This window comes from Rutidosis leptorrhynchoides, chromosome 5 (assembly GCF_046630445.1).
Source record: "Rutidosis leptorrhynchoides isolate AG116_Rl617_1_P2 chromosome 5, CSIRO_AGI_Rlap_v1, whole genome shotgun sequence".
In the NCBI taxonomy this organism is placed as follows: domain Eukaryota; kingdom Viridiplantae; phylum Streptophyta; class Magnoliopsida; order Asterales; family Asteraceae; genus Rutidosis; species Rutidosis leptorrhynchoides.
In genome coordinates, this window is record NC_092337.1 from 431968290 (window position 1) to 431988934 (window position 20645).

The 20645-nt window shown below is 32.6% G+C and overlaps 2 protein-coding genes across 2 annotated transcripts; both read left to right on the forward strand.

Annotated features, from left to right (window-relative positions):
• The first annotated feature begins 69 nt into the window (after positions 1 to 69).
• Positions 70 to 5409, forward strand: LOC139848005 (alpha,alpha-trehalose-phosphate synthase [UDP-forming] 5-like). The gene is made up of 4 exons (XM_071837743.1): positions 70 to 172; positions 737 to 2790; positions 3277 to 3550; positions 4772 to 5409. The coding sequence occupies exons 2-4, from the start codon at positions 803 to 805 to the stop codon at positions 5060 to 5062; spliced, it is 2553 nt and encodes an 850-aa protein (XP_071693844.1). The 5' UTR covers positions 70 to 172; positions 737 to 802; the 3' UTR covers positions 5063 to 5409.
• An 11146-nt stretch (positions 5410 to 16555) lies between these two features.
• LOC139850064 (inositol-tetrakisphosphate 1-kinase 1-like) lies at positions 16556 to 17590 on the forward strand. Its single transcript, XM_071839659.1, has one exon. It carries the CDS (start codon positions 16556 to 16558, stop codon positions 17588 to 17590), a length of 1035 nt encoding a protein of 344 aa, XP_071695760.1.
• The last annotated feature ends 3055 nt before the right edge of the window (positions 17591 to 20645 follow it).

The window sequence follows — 20645 nt, forward strand, 5'->3', positions numbered from 1 at the left end:
TACCACTAATCTAATCTACTTTTTTCCTTAATAAAAATATTTATTTTCTATTTCTAATTTATTTTGTGGGTTCTGTTTCACTATCAAGCTTCCATCTTTTTCAGTTGCAGCTAATTTGGAATCTTCACTTCAATTCACTGAAAAATGGCAGGACTTTGAGCTAACTTTCCAGGTTTTTTTCTATCTTTTTAGTGTAACATTTTTGATTTATTCATTAATATTTATTTTTATTACTTTTACTGTTAAAATATAATCTGTTTTGCTCATATACTTGATGCTGTTTTACTGTTTTAGGGTTTCTGTTTCATACATGTTGACACAAGTAACTTCATTTTTTTGCTGTAAGCAATACAAATGGGTTCCCATAATTTTTATTCTGATTTGAAGTTCATGTATATTAAGAAATATAATCTATAAAATGGGTTCCAATAAATCTATCAGATTTATAAGCCTGGAAAATTTTAAACTTGAATTAAAGGTATCATATATGGATCTTGAAACTTTGTTAAGTGTTCTTCAACTCAGATGCATGTAAATATTTTTATATTACTTAAGGTTTATTTATGGTTAGATGTCAAAATCTAGTAATATCAGTTTCTTTACTTGAATTTATTAATTTCTGGGAACTTTTTTTTTGAGTATGTTTGTTCAATTTGTTGGTAATTTAAATGAAATGTATGATGCATATTTTGTTATAATAATCTCATACTATATGATGATGTGTGTTTTTTATCAGTTAAATTGAGCTTGGAAAAGGAAGCCTTGTGAATTGAAGATCTATCTTGGGTCGAATTCATCGATAATGATGTCGAGGTCTTACACAAATTTGTTCGAACTTGCTTCTGGTGACGTACCATTACCATCATCAGGTTTTAGTCGAGCCCCGAAAAAACTATCCCGGGTGGCAACTGTGCCCGGGGTGTTATCGGAGCTTGACGACGAAGGTTTTAGTTCAGACGCCCCGTCATCCGTCGTTCAAGAACGGATGATCATAGTAGGAAACCAACTTCCTATTCGGGTCGAAACCCGACCCGATGGAAGTTGGGCCTTTAGTTGGGACGAAGACTCCCTTCTTTTACAACTTCGAGATGGGCTCGGTGAAGATGTAGAAATCTTGTATGTCGGTTCTTTGAAAGAAGAAATCGACCCGAAAGATCAAGATGACGTGGCACAACATTTGCTCGAAAACTTTAAATGTGTCCCCGCGTTTATACCCAACGAGCTTTTTACCAAATTTTATCACGGGTTTTGTAAACAACACTTATGGCCATTGTTTCATTACATGTTACCGTTATCACCCGATCTTGGTGGCCGGTTTGACCGGTCTTTATGGCAAGCGTACGTTTCGGTCAACAAAATCTTTGCTGATAAAGTGATGGAAGTTATTAGTCCAGATGATGACTTTGTTTGGGTACATGATTATCATTTGATGGTTTTGCCTACTTTTTTAAGGAAACGGTTTAATCGGGTCAAACTCGGGTTTTTTCTCCATAGCCCGTTTCCGTCTTCCGAGATTTACCGAACACTTCCGATAAGAGACGAGCTTTTACGCGCATTTTTGAATTCGGATCTTATCGGGTTCCATACTTTTGATTACGCACGCCATTTCCTTTCGTGTTGTAGTAGAATGCTTGGTTTATCTTATCAATCTAAACGAGGTTATATCGGGCTAGAATACTACGGACGTACAGTCAGCATCAAGATTCTACCCGTCGGGATTCATTTAAAGCAACTTCGAAACGTTCTTGATTTACCTGAAACCGAGTCCAAAGTTGCAGAGTTACGAGATAAGTTTCGAGGTCAAACGGTTTTACTCGGGGTTGATGACATGGACATCTTTAAAGGCATAAGCTTGAAACTTTTAGCGTTCGAGAATTTGCTGACTCAGCATCCCGAAAAGAGAGGTAAGGTCGTTTTGGTCCAAATCGCGAATCCCGCAAGAGGTCGAGGGCGGGACGTTCTTGAAGTTCAGTCGGAGACTCATACAACTCGTGAACGGATTAACCGCAAATTCGGTCGACAAGGTTACGAGCCCGTTATCTTGATCGATAACCCGCTTCAATTTTACGAGCGGATCGCGTATTACGTGGTCTCCGAGTGTTGTCTTGTTACGGCCGTACGAGACGGGATGAATTTGATTCCGTACGAGTATATTATATCGAGACAATCGAACACTAAGCTCGATGAGACGTTAAGGTTAAACCCATCGATACCCAAAAAGAGTATGTTAGTTGTGTCGGAATTTATCGGGTGCTCACCGTCTTTAAGTGGGGCCATACGGGTCAACCCGTGGAACATCGATGCGGTAGCTGAAGCGATGGATTCGGCTTTGGTTGTTGCGGAAGGTGAAAAACAAATGAGGCATGAAAAACATTATAGGTATGTTAGTACACATGATGTTGCGTATTGGGCTCGTAGTTTTTGGCAAGATTTAGAAAGATCGTGTCGGGATCATGTGAGGAGGAAATGTTGGGGTATCGGGTTTGGATTAGGGTTCAGGGTTATTGCGTTGGATCCGGATTTTCGGAAACTTTCGATTGAACATATTGTGTCGGCTTATAAGCGGACGAAAAAACGTGCCATTTTGTTGGATTATGATGGTACTATGACACAGCAGAATTCGATTAGTACTAGCCCGAATTCAGAAGTTATTGGAATCGTTAATAGTTTGTGTCGAGACCCGAGAAATGTTGTTTTTATTGTAAGCGGGAAAGATCGAGTTACGTTAACTGATTGGTTTTCGCCTTGTGAAAAGTTGTGTGTTGCAGCTGAACATGGTTACTTCCTAAGGTACAAATTTGATTGAGTTTGGTGATGTGTCAATCTTGACCCATTTACTTATTGGTGGGCCGATTTAACTTATGTTCATCTCTAATGGGTTAAGGCGGAAACTTAAAACTCTAACCAAAACATATAAGGTTTTCTTTGTTCAGGTTACCCCGAATAAGGAGTTAACTAAAACTTAACTAAACTTTACTTGTTTGACTTTTGACCCATTACCTACCCTGTCCATTTTGTCATCTCGGCCCATTTACTTATTGTTGGGCCGATTTGAATTTCATTCATCTCTATTGTCTAATGGGTTGGAGGCGGAACCTTAAAACTCTAACTAAAACTAATAAGGTTTTCCTGTTCAGGTTATCTGAACAAGGAGTTAACTAAAACTTAACCAAATTTGACCTGTTTGACTTTTGACCCATTACCTACCCAGTCCATTTTGTCATCTATTATTTTCATTACATGACTATTTGACATATGTTTTTTTTTGTTGGGTAGAGAAAATAAGGAAGCGGAATGGGAAACGTGTGTTGTGGTGCCGGATTTTAGCTGGAAACAGATTGCAGAACCGGTAATGAGGTTGTATACTGAAACAACAGATGGTTCAACGATAGAGATGAAAGAGACTGGACTCGTTTGGAACTATCAATATGCTGATCCAGACTTCGGTTCATGTCAAGCTAAGGAGCTTTTGGATCATTTGGAAAGTGTGCTTGCTAATGAACCCGTTACGGTCAAGAGTGGTCAAAACATCGTTGAAGTTAAACCACAAGTTAGTACTCTATCGTCTTCTCTAGTTTGAACATTAATACTATACTCTTATCCCTCCGTCCCAAATCTGTAGTCCACTATTCCTTTTTGGTACTCAAATTAATTGTCAACTTCCATAACATAAATTAGATAAAGAGTAAAAACAAAGAGGTAAAGTTCTTTACTACCCTTGATATATACATGCAAGATAAAAATGTAGATTAAAAGTAGGGATGGCAATGGGCGAGAAAAAATCCATGACCCGCGGGTATCTTACCTGTGATCTGTGATGACCGGGTAAAACCATGAAATCCTACTCACAGGCACGGGTACGGGTAAACAGATGTACCTGCAAACGGGTCGCGAGCGGGTCGCAGATATGTACTACCTGTCGCGGGTAAAACCCGATTCGCATTACTTTTTAGGCTTTTATCAATTTAGCCGCGGTTATACACATACAAATATTAAATTTGAATACAGTATATTTTACTTGTAATATAATAGTATAATAAATCACTATAAAATAATACATATATAAGCAATTAACAAAATTTTAATCTTACTTAAATTATAATTTTTACTTTTATTGTCTTGTTACTTTCCTTAGATTTTTTTATAGCAAACAAGTTGTATTAATTATATATGGATAAGCCAACCAGTTATTATATATATAGTGTATAGTATAGTATAATATAGTATATACTCATTAAAAAGATTCATATATGACCCATTATAGATCACTATAGCGACATGGTCAAACATAACCCAAACTAGTAATGTACAACAATTAGATGGTTAGAGTTTACAGAAGTTAGAGGCTTGATTAGAACAATAACACGAATTGAATGAAAGTATTCTTAACCAAGTTGTATATTTCTTATTACCCGCGGGTCACGGACATAGGCGAAAATTTTGGTCACGGGTATCCGCGGATTACGTGCATGGGCGAAAATTTTTACCCGCTGGTGGGTACACGAAGCCCGACGGGCAGAAAAAAATCCTGACTGGCTGGTCGTGGATATATAGGATCCGCGTCCATTGCCCGCGGGCGCCATCCCTAAAAATTAAGGGGTAAAACTGTAAAGTAAACAAAAAATACACGTGGTAATGACATGTCCGTAAACTGCGTGTTTTTTGTCTGGGACAATAGAATTAAGACTGAGGGTTAAAACTATATTTTCAACTTATAGTTACATAAGTCAGTTTGACCATAAAAGTCAAAGTAACATTTTTGTTGAAACAGGGGATCAACAAAGGGATTGTTGCAGACCGGCTGCTGACGATAATGCAAGAAAGAGGAATGCTACCAGATTTCGTGCTTTGCGTAGGGGATGACAGGTCAGACGAGGACATGTTCGAGGCGATTACGAGAGCAGTGGCGGGCCCGTCTCTGTCCCCGGTAGCCGAAATCTTTGCATGCACAGTTGGTAGAAAACCGAGTAAAGCCAGATACTTTCTTGAAGACCCAACTGAGATACTAAGAATGTTGCAGGGGCTTGCTGCTGTATCAGAGATGCATTCGTTAAAAACGTAACCAAAGAGATTCAAAAAGTGGTCATCGAGTAGGAAATATTTACGAAATTGCCATTCTTCGCGTTTGTGGTTGCTTGTGAATAATTGTTGTCTTCTCCGAATTCACCGTTAATGGAGAAGTTCAGGTGCTATGTTTAGAAAGTTTGTGAAGGTTTAATGTGAAATTGTTGTTGTAGAGTTTGTAGTTGCTAGTTTAAAGTTTGAACCTGGAAGTAAATAAGTTGACTTCTGATGCTGCAAGTCAAACTATTAATGATGTGTAATTGTATCATCTGCTTGATTTCATGGTCAACCCTTTATTTAGTTATGTATTCTGGAGTCTTGTTTACGTAGAAAGAATAAAGAAAATGTGGTAAATATTTAATGACAGATTAGAGTAATCTTATTTACAAATGTACTGTAGTAAAGACAAGTATGATAGAAAACATATAATTGAATTTGAGTAATTCACATTATAATCACAAAGTTCTTAGATACACCAAAGATAAGTAAGTTAGATTTATATTTTAATACGTCAATATTTTTATTTAAAGTTATATGTCAAATCAAACATGTATTTAATTATATATCTTAATCCTAATTTTAAAATAAATGAATATAATAAATTTTATGATATTGATGGCTTTTAGTCCTTTTACATATGTAACATGTAACACGTTATATGAAAACAAATATATCGCAATTCGCAAATTTATTGCCGCAACAACTCGTGATCTTAATCCCACTCGTCAAGCCTATTTTACAGTTAATGTTTTGACAAAATTTCTTGTATAAAAACCCATTTACATATCCAATTATATTGGCCCAATTATAAGTCATCTGAAGCCCATTTAGATCCTAAATACAACAAAATACTTCATCACCTCATCTCTGTATGCTACTTCAAAAATCTGGCCAACAAAACCAAGAAGGTAATTTTTCATTATTATTTTATTAATTTATAACATATATAATCGATTATCATTTATATATATAAACTAACAGAAAATAATGTGTACCAATTACACGGATAGAGAAAAATAACAAATTGAAAACTAACATGATTGGGTGATTAAGACATTCATGTTATTTTTATGTAAAATTTGTTTGTATAGTTTTTTTTTCTTTCAATCTTAGATTTCCCTGTAAATATGCTTTAAAATTTGAAGTAGACATTCATGATTGGGTGATTGGGTGATCTCAAACTGTTGTTTAAAAAGAAAAAAAAAATAAGCAAAACGTTGATTTCTTTTATTTACTTTACAATCTGTTTCAAGCCTTGATTTGAGGTGACAGGTTTCTCGTAAATGTAATGTGACATATAACTTATTCTATTTATATTTCAACAACTTTTGCATACAAGAACACTTATCCACTTGTCAATATAAAAGAACAATGTGTAAATTTGTAACGAAAACGTGCTAAAGAATACTCTGTATTACCTTGTAACCTCGTGTTTTTATGTTTTTGGGGGTGGTCAGGTTTTTCTTACATGGGTTTGGGATTGGATTTTGGATGTTTGTTATACTTTTTTTCTTCTTTTGTTATTACTAAAATAAAATAACGATTAATATTAAAATTATAATACTTTCATCAATAATTGAAATATTCTATAAACCGATTTAAAGAATTAACGGCCGTTAAAGCTCGAAATAAGTAAACAATCTTGACGGCCCTAAAACCTAGCTAACTCAATCTGAGCTAAAACTAGAATAACCACAAAACAATCAAACACATCCAAACCACAAACATCCACATCCAACCTAAACAAATTAAGCAAAATTACGATCATATTCTAAGCACAACTCGATAGCAATGGATAACCATTTATTTATTTTCAAATAATATAATAATATTATAAATAATAAATATTACTCCGTATAAAACAATATATGTTACACATTTTCCTTACTTTTCATTCAAACTTATTTGTAAAACATACGCCCTATTAACAGATGTGGCAAATAAACCATGAATGTAGTAGTAGATAATTAGTGTTAAATTAGTTAACTTCAAACTCAAACGAGTATTTTCATTTCATATATAAATTATTGATAAAATTAAAACAACTTGAAAAATATTCGTGGTTAAGTGCTTACAGTTCGTATCATAAAAGGCTTGGTTTTAAATCATTTTACGACATATTCTACTTTTTTAATTTATATACAACAAATAAGTTATCTTGACTTTGTGTACAAAAGTATATTCATAGCCCATATAGTTTATTAGAATGTCAAACGGAATACTGATAAAGATATGATTGTGGATTTGTGGTCGGTTATATATTACGAGTAGAAACTCTTCTAAATACTATAGGGAGGTTTTACCGGATTCGTTCACGGACCCCCACCCAGAAACACTGCCCGAATGGATGTGTTCCCGGGTACCGTCGATCGGGTTCGGGTTTCCGGCCGAACGTGTGTGTTACGTGCAAATGATGAGGGTCGTTGAATGAAATGATCTACTAATGCAAAAAAAAATCACCGTTCAAAAAAAATATTAATTAATATTATGTATAATAAAATTTATATTAATATTAATTATTAACTAGTTTACAACCCGCGACTTCGCGGGATTATGAATAAAAGCTTTTGTAACTTCTTCTTTTGAGAGTGTTTTCACTCTGAGTGGAGAAATGACTTGTCTTTATTCTTGGATAGGGGAAGGATTGTCTACATCTCACCTCTCCCATACACCACTTTTGTGGTATTGGGTTCTGTTGTTGTTGTTGTTGTTGTTCTGAGATAATTCATGAAAGTTTTAAAGAGAGTCAAGAACATATGTATGAAAATGGATTAAAATTATGAAACATGGTCTATGTGTAGTTTGTTGTATTATTACAATTACAATTTCCCTACTTTGTTCAAACCACCACATCTTACAATACACAAATAAGTGAAAAATCCTGCAACTGTAGTATATATAGAGTGCATAGTAATAAAACAATATTCTATGATTAACCCATGAACAACATCGTTTCAAACCACTAATCAAATCTGTTTCAGCCTGCACTATCAAAATATCCATTTTAATTTATCACTCGATCTACCCTACTCACCCACTTAGCCACTATGCCAACTGTAGCTGATGATAGATCCTCTAAAGTTACTTATTCTAGTTCCCACGTACTATTCTACCCCATATCAACTTAAATTAAATCGCTTTCTCATGTGACTTATATCACACTGATATCAACCGGAACATCAATAATCGACACAACATCTTAAAATCAAAACAATAAAGAACTGGTGAACCTAAAGCACTTACAACATGTTATCAATATCGGACACCTTTTGACAAAATCACATCCGCGACAAACTTGTCAGCAATTACCACATCATAAGGAAGTATCATGGCTGCTTTTTACTAAAAGACTTAGATATTGTTGGTGTCGTGTGCCTTTTTATCAAAATGACACCAACAAATATGAAGTGATTAATTTGGGTTATACTTCATCTTGAGTGGCTCTATTGAATAATATGTAGGTAAAACGGAGTGGGTCAAAATCGCTGAAAGCCGTAAAAAATCTATTTCTAGTCACTGTCACCCGCTAAAATTTATAAGAGTCGATACCTTATCTAATGTGCGTCTTAGTAATTTCAACTGTCAAAAGAGACATTTTGTAGAAAGTGCTACTCTTATGTAAAGATTTAACTGCAAAGTCAGTACATCATAAAAACATACGTTATTCATTAAACTAATGGTACAAAATGAATTGAAAATAATATCAAAGTATTCAATACATAATGAAAAACGTATAAATCATAACCTTCCAAATATACGTCTAGCAACAATACGAGTTTGTGGATGTATTTAATGACAAACTCAGTACACAAAATAGACATCAGCAATACTTTATATGACTCACCAACTGGAAAGCCGTATTTCGGTAACTGGAGATGCACTTCTATGGCTTTGTACCTGCAAATCCGTTTATCGGTAATCGTAAAAGTACAAGTTGCAGGTGATAACTCTTAGAAATCACTTTAAAAACAAGATGTTGTCATGTTTTGTGAAAACTACGATTGGTGTCTAAAACTCAATATTTTGAAGGATATTTTTCTGAAAAAAAGATTGATGAGAAATATATACAGAATACTTGTAATCAATAAATCGTTCTGAATCATTATAAGCAGCTTGAAGGACACAAGTAACAGTTTATTTGTCCTAGCTGCCACCACCTATATGCATTATGTGCTGAATAGTATGGTCGGTGCTATTATTTGTAACCACATTTAAAGCAGCTTGACTGTGTGTATCAGAATCAGCACAACAGTTACACCAAAACCTAACATGTTAACTCGTTTATACTATAGGTGACCCGTTGCAGTTTATATTATATTCAAGAATATAAACCCGTTGCAGTTTCAAGACCCATTGCAGTTTCCAAACCCACCCATAATGACATGTACAAATATCTGAGGGAAGTTTTTATCAACTATAAGCATGCATCTAGAAGAAGTTTTTATAAATTAAACATGAGAAAAAAAAGCTCGAGCATTGTGGCAACACCGAGTACTACCTACTCGCATAAGATCTGGATCACCAATGTATTTGATATTGGCAAAAACTCTACATAACAAAATCAAATAAATAAATTGGTTCAGTGGTTATACTACCATAACAGATGGTTCAAAAAGGCATTAGGAGCATCAAATAGTAACCATAATTTGGTCTCCTCATAGTAACATAAACTACCCACCATTTGTGAGTACAACGTACCATTCTAGACAAACAAATTAGGGGAACTAAACTCATATCCTTAAAATACAAAAGCATACAAACAACTAAAATGAAAAGACAATTCATACATATAGTTAGTGAATACATATGTATACATCAACACGTATTTATATATATACATAAACCTTCCAATCAAAACCCTAACATTTTATAGTGAATACATATGTCCAACGGCGTTGGAGGCGTTGTTTAAATCGGCAGCCAACAATGCAAGGTTATTGAAATCGACGTTGTTTCAATTGTTGTTGGTAAGGATTCCTGAAGAAGGATATAGATTCAATTTGATCGCCTGGGAACGCTAATTGCTGCTGGAGAAGTAAAATTTTTATGTGGGGAACCCTAATTGGTTTTGGGGGATACATTCGTAAGAATCCGTGTACAGTATTTTTTTCAAGAGTATTTTTGGTAGTGATATTTTCAAACACAAATTTGATAAATTCACTTCAATTCACTAACATGCCCTTAAATGATAACCTACACAAATTTTATGTTTGAAATTATTTGAGGTTATTTTGAGAAGTTAACATCAAATTGGTGTGGATCTATCAAATATCAATTTAGAAGTATCATTTCCCCTTTTTGGAGTTTAATGTCAAAATAAGAGGAGAGATACAATTGTTGACTAATCAATTGATCTAATGGCTGATATTAAAGGTAAAATTTACATCTAATGGTTCTTTTTTTGCCAACTAGATGAAAGTGACTTTGTTATTATATATATAATAATAATAATAATATAATATATAATATATAATATAGATATATAATTATTTACCTCGCATGTACAGGATTAATTAAGTATTATTGTTGTTATTGTATTGCAAAATTGGATATCAGAAGTTTATATTAGGTTGATATATCATTACATCAATTTGGGGTACTGAGACTACTAGTATCGGTTAGCCAAAGTTAATGTCAAAGCTAACGCCAAAGCTAGCTCCAAAATTTGGCCCGACACCAGCAAGAGCCAATGTGAGCTCCAATGTTCTAGTGCCATGGCCCAACTGAATTCCAAGCATATGTTATCATGGTATTTTTGACCTTTTAAATAAAAAAAAATTTAAAAGTTAAACGCATACTTAATTTTTTTTTTTTTTTTTTTTGCTTGTTTTAAATGCTATATTTATTTTTGGTAACGGAAAATCTTCTTATGAACGTGCACATTGGTTCCTCACAGTAGGTAAACCTCGAACATCGAAAATTTAGACGTTACCCCATGTTAATGACAGTCTTTAAAACTGACGTTAGCAAAATTCTTAGAGCACTAGGAGTCGTTCAGTGTTAAATCTCAAGGTTAAATTTAACACTAGATTTAACACTGAGGTCAAAACAGGGGAAATCGTTCAGTGTTAAATCTCAGTGTTAAATCATTATTTAATTATTATTATTTAATTTATTTTTATACTTTTATTTATTATTTAATTTATTTAACTAACAAAAATATAATATAAATATAAATAAGTGTCATTGTGATTTTTTTTTTAAAAATTGGCCCATTTTTTAAAAAAAAATCAGCCCTTTTTTTGCCATTTTTAATGGCCCAAAATCCAGCCCTTTTGTCCATTTCATTTTTCAATTAATTTTTAAATACTTGTATTTATCTTTTTATCTTTTAGTATATAATTCATTTAACTCTGCAAAATTCATCACTTTTGTCCAGTTTTCCATCTTCTTCATCTTTTTCCATCTTCATCTTGAATCTGCAACAAGTCAACAACCACAAACAAAATTAATTAAATAGTAAAAAAATAAGGAAATAATAATAAAGAAAAAGAAAAAAGAAGAAAAAAGAGCCACAATCACCGTCGAATTGGTAACGGTGGCCGATGACGGTGATTTAACGTCGACACGGTGTGGGGATTCCCACCGTCGCCACCGTTAAAATTGGATAACAGCGAGAATTTTTTACGACTCCTGGTGCTCTTAGTCTTAAGAGCTATCTTTGAGAAATTAGAATATATATTTTTTATTGAACTTAGTGATAACTATTTCATTAATTTTTAATAACCAACTCACTCACTAGATTGATACATTATTTAACCTTATGTTGCAGATCATGTGGTAGTGGTCTGCTTCTCTTAGCGAGAGGTCAGGAGATCGACTCCCGTGAGGTGTAACATTGCACACAAGGTTGCCCCTTAACTCTTGAATTCCAACCACGTTTTGCACATCGCATTACATGGGCAGTGGGGAGAGGGGGTTTTACCGCCCATGCCCTCGGATTGAGCCGGATTTCCTTCTGGGCAGCAGTTGAGGTAGGTTTTGCAACTGCGAGAGATAAACTCGTGTGTGGTTTAGTCTTCATGGGTGATCTCGAACTGGCGTTCAAGAAAAAAATTAATATATTATTTAATTATGCATAAAATAATTTATAGAGCGTATTCTTTAAGAATTATTGGTACGTTATATAAAATCATATATACACACACAAATTCCTAAAAAGGAGAATAACTTTTTTAGGGTGCAAATAAAATTAAAAATCCCTTATTCATCTATAAACCAAGAGATTAATTTGATTTAATTTAACAGTTACATAACTATAATTATAATTATAATTATTATAATTAGAGTTTTCTAAACATAGCTATAAAGATTGTGTGCAAGAAATAATCTATGCATAAATGATGAGACATTGTGGTTAGTGAAATGATTACTATGAAGTTAGTGTAGTGATTAATTACAAGTTAAAATAATTAAGTATGTTTTAAAATCTTAAGCATAGTTCTTAAAGCTAAATAAATTTTCATTCTCATTCTCATAATTATAAAATTATAGGTATTGTTATTAATTATAAAAATAAATATTAAATATTAGATAATAGTGGTAAAAGAATGAGATTCATACTATTTGAGATGGGAATGGACGAACTAATGAAAATCTTTTAGTATACAGAAAAGCATATATCCTTATAAGATTAGTTATTTTCACGTTTGATACCAAATTAGTTTTATGAGTTCGTTGGTTAGCCAAAACGACATCTAGTAGGAGGTAAAACGAGCAAAAAATTTGTTGCTATTAGTATGATAGTAATAATAATAATAATAATAATTGCATTTAATTCATTGAGCCTATGTATTTATTTAATAATTAATTATCAAACATTAAATTTGGCCACTTGTAATTCTATATTTTACAATTAATCATTTACATCTTATTGAATTGATTATTAAGTTAAAATGGAGATCTATTACTAAGACCAAACAATCATCTAATTTTTGAACATATTACATTTTTTTTCTTCTAAAAAGCAAGAAAATTATTATTATTAATGGAATATCAATATATAAGGCCCTATGCATATCTATACATTTATGGAATGGAGATACAATTTATTGGAGTCTATAATTTTTGAGGGAAGCCGACGAAGACCATTTATACAAATGAGGGAATAAGAACTTGAAAATTCAAGCCAGGATAGAGAGGATAACAGTACCGATCAAGCGACTACAAAGTTATCACCAACTAACTCGATTAGTCAAACCTCGTAAGTAGAAATAGCATTCGTACGCTACACGTATGTATGGAAAGTGCATTAGGCAATGCCAACGTGATTTGGAGGATCCGCAACATAGAAGGAAGGATTGATGAGCCATTGATGCCATTTAATTGAGTCTATGTTTTATTTAATAGTTAAATATCAAATATCAAATTTGGGCACTTGTAATTCTTTAAATTTTACAACTAATCGTTTACATCTTATTGAATTGATTACTAAGTTAAAATGGAGATCTATTAGTAAGACCAAACAATCATCTAATTTTTGAACTTACTGTATATAACAAAGTTGATTGTAACATTTAATAAACGATATGTAAAGTTTTTATTTCCAACAATGTTTAAAATATATAAAACGACAATCAAGTAACAGATACACATATATAATAGGCATAGGCTTAATGCATAGTTACTATATATAGTTGATAATTAATTAACCCAGTGTTCACTCATGGTTTTCATGCACAACATTCTCTATTTCACAAGGTGAGACGAGAATACATGTGATAAAAGTCGACTAACGTCATATGTCGGTGCGAGTAAAGTAGATAAGTATAACTGGCTTGTGATTACATTACATAACGCTTTTTCAAAATAGAAAACGTAAAAAAAAATTAAAAAAAGAATGACGAATGTGATAGTGAGAAGGAAATACACGTATCCAGTTGGATCAAAAAAATAAATATGTTTGGTAAATGGTGAGGAGTTATTATAAGGATCTTACATACAGCAATTACTACGAAGTACATATTTTCCTTTATATTTAACGAGTACTAATAAATTACTAATATTTAAACAGTAAATGAAAGGACATAATTTATCTATTTAAAATATTGGGAGTAGATATTGTTTATGTTTTATTTTAATATAGAAAAGTCGAAGTAGTATAATGGTAGTACTCCCTCATGTCACGTCGGTCCCCGGCTTCGGCATAGGTTTTGTTTTATCAATGGGCCTTTGTTCTAGCGGTATCGAGGAACCCTTCTGACTTTAAAGTTATGAGTTCGAGTTTTGTTTAGGACGTCATTTGTGTAAAATTATGTAGGGTTGAACATAGAAGTGTTTGTGAATATATTAAAATCTCACTATTTTAAGATGATTTAGTGTTGCAGTTACATTAATTTTTTTACTAACTTATGTCTTACCCTAAGTTAAGCTTCACTACTTCTAATGGTGGAGATTGGGTTCGGTCTCGAATCTAAGTGTTAATGAAGCATTCCGGGGAAAAAATAATCAAAATATGACTTGGATAGGTTGTAAAATATGACAAGCTTTGGAATGGACGACCGCTTATTATTTATGGAGAAACTGAATCTCAAAGTTTTTTCAAACAAAAGTTGTACCGGTCCTAATGCGCTAATGGATATACGATTGAAATCGTACGAATGGATACCCGCTCGTGTGAATCGTGTGAAGATCGATTGGGGTACATGGCTCACTAACCCCCTTTCCTACGTGTCATATATTTTGTTTTAGGTCCTTGTTCGTGTCTTGTAATTTCGTTTGATTTCGGACTCGATATGTATATTGTTGCTCCCTCTACAACTATATGTCGTTGTTGTTTTGTCCATACCGCTGTCGGTATGCTTGCTATGTTGTAACATTCGAGTTTTAATATGATCCCATTGATTTTCGAAAAAAGCTTCACTACTTCTACTAAAACTATATATTGTACGGAGTATTTGTTAAACTCAAATAAGTCAAATTATATATATTAATTATGATTTTATGATTTATATTTCACATGAAACACAATAAATTTACAAGAAAAGTTATACAAAACGAAAGTTACATAGTATTAACCGATTAAATTTAATATTTTCCCTTTCCAAAAAAAAAAAAAAAAAACATTTATGATTGACTTTTTGTTAAATTTAAGATATAATAACGAATTATATAATTTAAATTTCATTTAATATAGTTATAAAGAGTAACTAATACATTAATTGATATATTTTTCAAAATTAACAGAACATAATTGAAACTTTAATAATATTTAATCATTATTTAGAGAAAGAGAAAATAATTTTTGGACAAACGAAAATATAAAGGTGGACAATTTTTTTAAGACAGAATGAGTAATTATTTCTTTCTCAAAATTCGCTTTTTTCATCTCATTTATTTAACCACATCTTTTGTAAACTAAATTTTATAGAAATTATGTGAACATATCATTTCTGTTTTCTCTTAAATTATATTCCAAAAAAAAAAATAAAAAATTTAGATAGTCTCTTAAAAACTTATCCTATCAAAAGTGTTTAATAAATTAAGTTAAACTACCAATCACACTATTATACATTTATACATGTATACTGTTACTCAGTAATTTGGTCGTTTGAGTTTAACAATGACATTGCTATATAGGCGGCCACTATCAACCACTTTATTTTATTATTAATTATTAATCATAATAACTATATTAATATTATTATTATTATTATTATTATTATTATAAACATAATTATATTAGTATTTTTATACATATATACTATTTCTCGCTAGTAATTTGGTCGTTTAAGTTTAACAATGACATTGATATGTAGGCGGCCACTTTCAACCACTTTTTATTTTATTATAAATTATTATTTATAATAACTATATCAATATTATTGTTATTATTATTATTATTATTATAAACATAAGTATTATATTATTAGAATTATTTGTACTAATCATCGACGTGATGTAAAGCAAAACTATTACCATAACATCTTTAAAAATGATAATGCTTTTTATGTACAATTTGTTTCACCTTAATTTTATAAACTTTAGTGTTCTGTTTTTTACATTTCATTTAATAAAAGATTTGTATCACTAGTAGATTTGCGAATGGTAATTATAAAAATACAAAGGATACCATTTTTCGCAGCAACGCATACACTATCTCGTTCTAGTTCTATTAGATAAATTTTTTTTTATTTAAGTACGATTCTAAGTTAAAATAAAATTTTGCCAAAATTAGAACAAGAAACACCATCCATGATAAAACGGTAGTCAAGTTAACACTTGACTTTCTGTGGGGCCAGAGTCATTATAGTTGACTTACGTCACTACTTAATTAAATCCCATCTGTTAAATTTAATTCTACTTAGTTAACTCACCTTCTCAAACACTATATATACCCCAATTTCACCAACCTACACTCTCATTCTCAACACATACATACATACACTCACCCATATATCTGTATTTATATATCAACAAATTCCGTTTAATTTCAATTTTTTTTAAAAAAAATTAATAAGTAAAATAGAAGCTTTAATTTTGTGATTAAACAATGGAGGAAGTAATTAGGAAGCGATACAGCGTAGGTTACGCCTTGTTACAGAAGAAACAACAAAGCTTCATTCAGCTTTCATTGCTAAATTTAGCAAAACGACGTGGTATCGACTTAATCAAAATCGATACTGATAAACCACTGGTGGAACAAGGACCCTTCGATTGCGTGATTCACAAATTGAACGGTGATGATTGGCGGAAACAGCTCGACGAATACTCAATTCGAAACCCTAACGCTCTCGTAATCGATTCGCCTGACGCAATTCAACGATTATGCAATCGTATTTCAATGCTAGAATCTGTTTCTGAAATTGAGGTGAATCCTAGCCATACGGCGTCGTTTGGAATACCTAAACAAACGGCGATTTACGAAATTGAAAAGCTGAATGAATCCACGGTGAGAAATGAAGGATTGAAGTTTCCGGTGATTGCGAAACCGTTAGTTGTTGACGGAAGTGTGGATTCGCATAAAATGCGGTTAGTTTTCGATAATGAAGGTTTGAACAAACTGAAAGCACCTACTGTGCTACAGGAGTTTGTGAATCATGGTGGTGTGATTTTCAAAGTGTACGTGGTTGGCGAGTATGTGAAATGTGTAAAACGGAAGTCGTTAGAGGACATAACTGATGAGAAGTTGAAAAGTTTACGTGGTTCGTTATCGTTTTGTCAGGTTTCGAATATAAAATGCAATGTAAATAATGATCAGATGTATTATAAGGTTTTAGAAGATGTCGAAATGCCTCCAATGAGGTTGATAACTGATATCGCGAAAGGGCTGCGAAACGCGATGAAATTGAATTTATTTAATTTCGATGTGATTAGGGATACTAAGGTTGGAAATAGGTACCTGGTTGTGGATATTAATTATTTCCCTGGGTTTGCGAAATTGCCTGGCTACGAATCGGTTTTGACTGATTTTTTCTGGGATGTTTTGAACAATAAAGAGAAGACGAAATGTTTCTGTTACCAGAAAGATTCGGCGAACTTTGTTGATAAGGTTGTTAATGATGGATCGGCCGGTTTGATGGTTTAATTATGCTGAAGTGTGTACATAGGCGTTATGTTTAGGGCTGTGAATCGGTTTTGACTGGTTTACTTTGGAAGTTTGTATAGAGGTTAAGTTACTTATATAAGGCATATTGTATACAGAGGGTTTAAAAACCTTATAATGTATGCCTTGGTAAATTTGGTAATAAAATTTTATTTTCTTTTAATGATAAAGCTGGCTTTTTTTTTCTTGTTGATGTTTATATGGTGTGTGTTATTTATTTTATTCTTTTTATTTAAATTGTTGAAATGGTAATGGTAATGATAATGACTGGAGTATATGGTTTATGGTTGTGCAATTAAATTACTTAGATTATTCTTTCTATGGCCATACTATTTCAATTGAAAGCATTTGCTCAATATAGTACAGTTGTACTAGTTACCAAATGATTCAATTTGTTCTGCATTGATAACTATACATGGATTTCAATGCAGTTATCTACATATTTATGACAACACACAGTTGTAGGTGATTGAATGCAATTTAATATCACAATCGAAAATTTTAGATCATACATTTGTCTACAAGAAGCTATCACTATAGTTATAGGGTGCCCAAAGGTTACTTTAATTCGATCAAGGTTCTTATGGCACAGTTTTCTGCTGGTACTACAAGACAGTTGGTTTCAAACAGTAGTCAGATCTTATTATTGAGACCTGAAATAAGTGATAACGCACTCTTAAATAATAAGATCGGTTGCAAAATCGAAAACTTTATAAATGGTGATTAGTGTAAAAAATATATTCTGTAATTTACTATAGGTTTAAAGTTGCACATTCACATATCTATTACTCACAAGACAGCATCAGGACACATGATACAGCGGAAACCACCTAAAAAGTGCTTGTAGGTTAGACTCTGTACATAATTCACAATTTATGGTGCTCTTTGATTTTTAAGATGTTTTAGTCTAAAGATCTGCGGACTGTCTATAGAGAAGATGTGGTCTAAAGGTTTGTATGCTGAATACTGAACACTGTTTGGTTTTATATCTGCAAAATAACTTAATCCTGTCTGCAACACTTAGAAGCACATTTCTAAGTCTGCGAGTTTGCAGACAGAATCGTACATTATTTTATCTTATGTCTTTAGAAAAACAAACAACCTGCAGTAAAAACGTCTGCGAGCGCGCAAACATAAGACATAATAAGATATGTAGACTAAAAAACAAACGACGTCATCTTTGGCTGAGAAACCATCTTTGCATGGTTTGAAAGTGTCGTGTTGCATAATATAGTATAACAATAAACGCTTGGTTTAAAACAGTAACTTTATTTGCTTGCGTAATACAGGATAACAAGGTACATGATTCGAAAGTGTCATGCTGCGTAATATACAACAACAAAATCCATGTGTTTCTTGGCGGCGTTGGAATATCAACTAACATTACCTCATTTCATTTTGGCTGACGTTTAGCGTAGACTTAATCGTATTTAGAAACATAAAATTCAAACTGGATTTAGTCATGTTGGGCGCGTGAAGTTTGATATCTTAAGTTGTCGGAACTGACTGTCAATGTGGCGTCACCATTTATATTGTTGTTCTAACTTCCTGCACTTTTTAGTTTTAATGACAATGCGCTCTTAATGGCTTGTAAGTCGGTTACTTAGCTATTCAGTTGGTTTTTTCTTATTATCAATTTCGCTATAATATTAGGACTTTTGAACTTGTAGCATAAGATATTCTAGTCCTTCGTGGTTTATACAAACTTATATGTTATAAGCAGATGCAGTAATGGATTTTTGGATGTCACTTAAGCCAAAAGGGATGCACATTTTCAGATTTGGTAATGACAAAATTACGCGCGTCGTCCCTGAACTTGTTTCCAGCCTTCTCATGTCATCCTGATTCTTTTTTTTTTGCTTGCGTCATCCCTGTTCTTGTAAAATATAACATAGGTCGTCCTTCTGTATACATTCCGTCCAATATCTCCGTTAAAGTCAATCATGTGCGAATCATGTGAGGGTATTTCAGTCTTTTAGTAACTTGAGGGATGACGCGCGTAATTTTGTCTAATAATAATAATTTGAGGGACGACGCACGTAATTTTATTTAATAATAATAATTATAATAATAATAATAATAATAATAATAATAATTGTTATTATATTATTATTATTATTATTATTATTATTATTATTATTATTATTATTATTATTATTATTATTATTATTATTATTATTATTATTATAATTACTATAATAATAATAATAATAATAATAATAATAATAATTATTATTATTATTATTATTATTATTATTATTATTATTATTATTATTATTATTATTATGTGCTTATTATAATAATTGTTTTTCGACACGCAATTTCGACGCGCGATTTCGACGCGAGTTTTAGAGGTGTGTTTTTCGACACGCGATTTCGACGCGCGTTTTCGACACGCGATTTTCAGGCGTGTTTTTCGACGCGCGATTTCGACGCGAGTTTTAGAGGTGTGTTTTTCGACACGCGATTTCGACGCGCGTTTTCGACACGCGATTTTCAGGCGTGTTTTTCGACGCGCGATTTCGACGCGAGTTTTAGAGCTGTGTTTTTCGACACGCGATTTCGACGCGCGTTTTCGAGGCGTGTTTTTCTACACGCGATTTCGACGTGCGTTTTCAATGCGTGTTTTTCACGCGTTTTCGACGCGTCTCGAAAAACACGCCTGAAAATCGCGTGTCGAAAAACACGCCTCGAAAACGGGCGTCGAAATCGCGTGTCAAAAAACACACCTCTAAAACTCGCGTCGAAATCGCGCGTCGAAATTGCGTGTCGAAAAACAATTATTATAATAAGCACATAATAATAATAATAAAGCACATAATAATAATAAGACAAAATTACGCGCGTCGAAAAACACGCCTGAAAAACGCGCGTCGAAATCGCGTGTCGAAAAACACACCTCTAAAACTCGCGTCGAAATCGCGCGTCGAAATTGCGTGTCGAAAAACAATTATTATAATAAGCACATAATAATAATAATAATAATAATAATAATAATAATAATAATAATAATAATAATAATAATAATAATAATAAT

Excerpts from the sequence above, each read along its gene's own strand:
- LOC139848005 (XM_071837743.1), top strand. The coding sequence starts at position 803 with ATGATGTCGAGGTCTTACACAAATTTGTTCGAACTTGCTTCTGGTGAC. Across the intron at positions 2,791-3,276 it reads GAACATGGTTACTTCCTAAG|AGAAAATAAGGAAGCGGAAT; the intron begins GTACAAATTTGA and ends TTTGTTGGGTAG. Across the intron at positions 3,551-4,771 it reads TCGTTGAAGTTAAACCACAA|GGGATCAACAAAGGGATTGT; the intron begins GTTAGTACTCTA and ends TTGTTGAAACAG.
- LOC139850064 (XM_071839659.1), top strand. The coding sequence starts at position 16,556 with ATGGAGGAAGTAATTAGGAAGCGATACAGCGTAGGTTACGCCTTGTTA.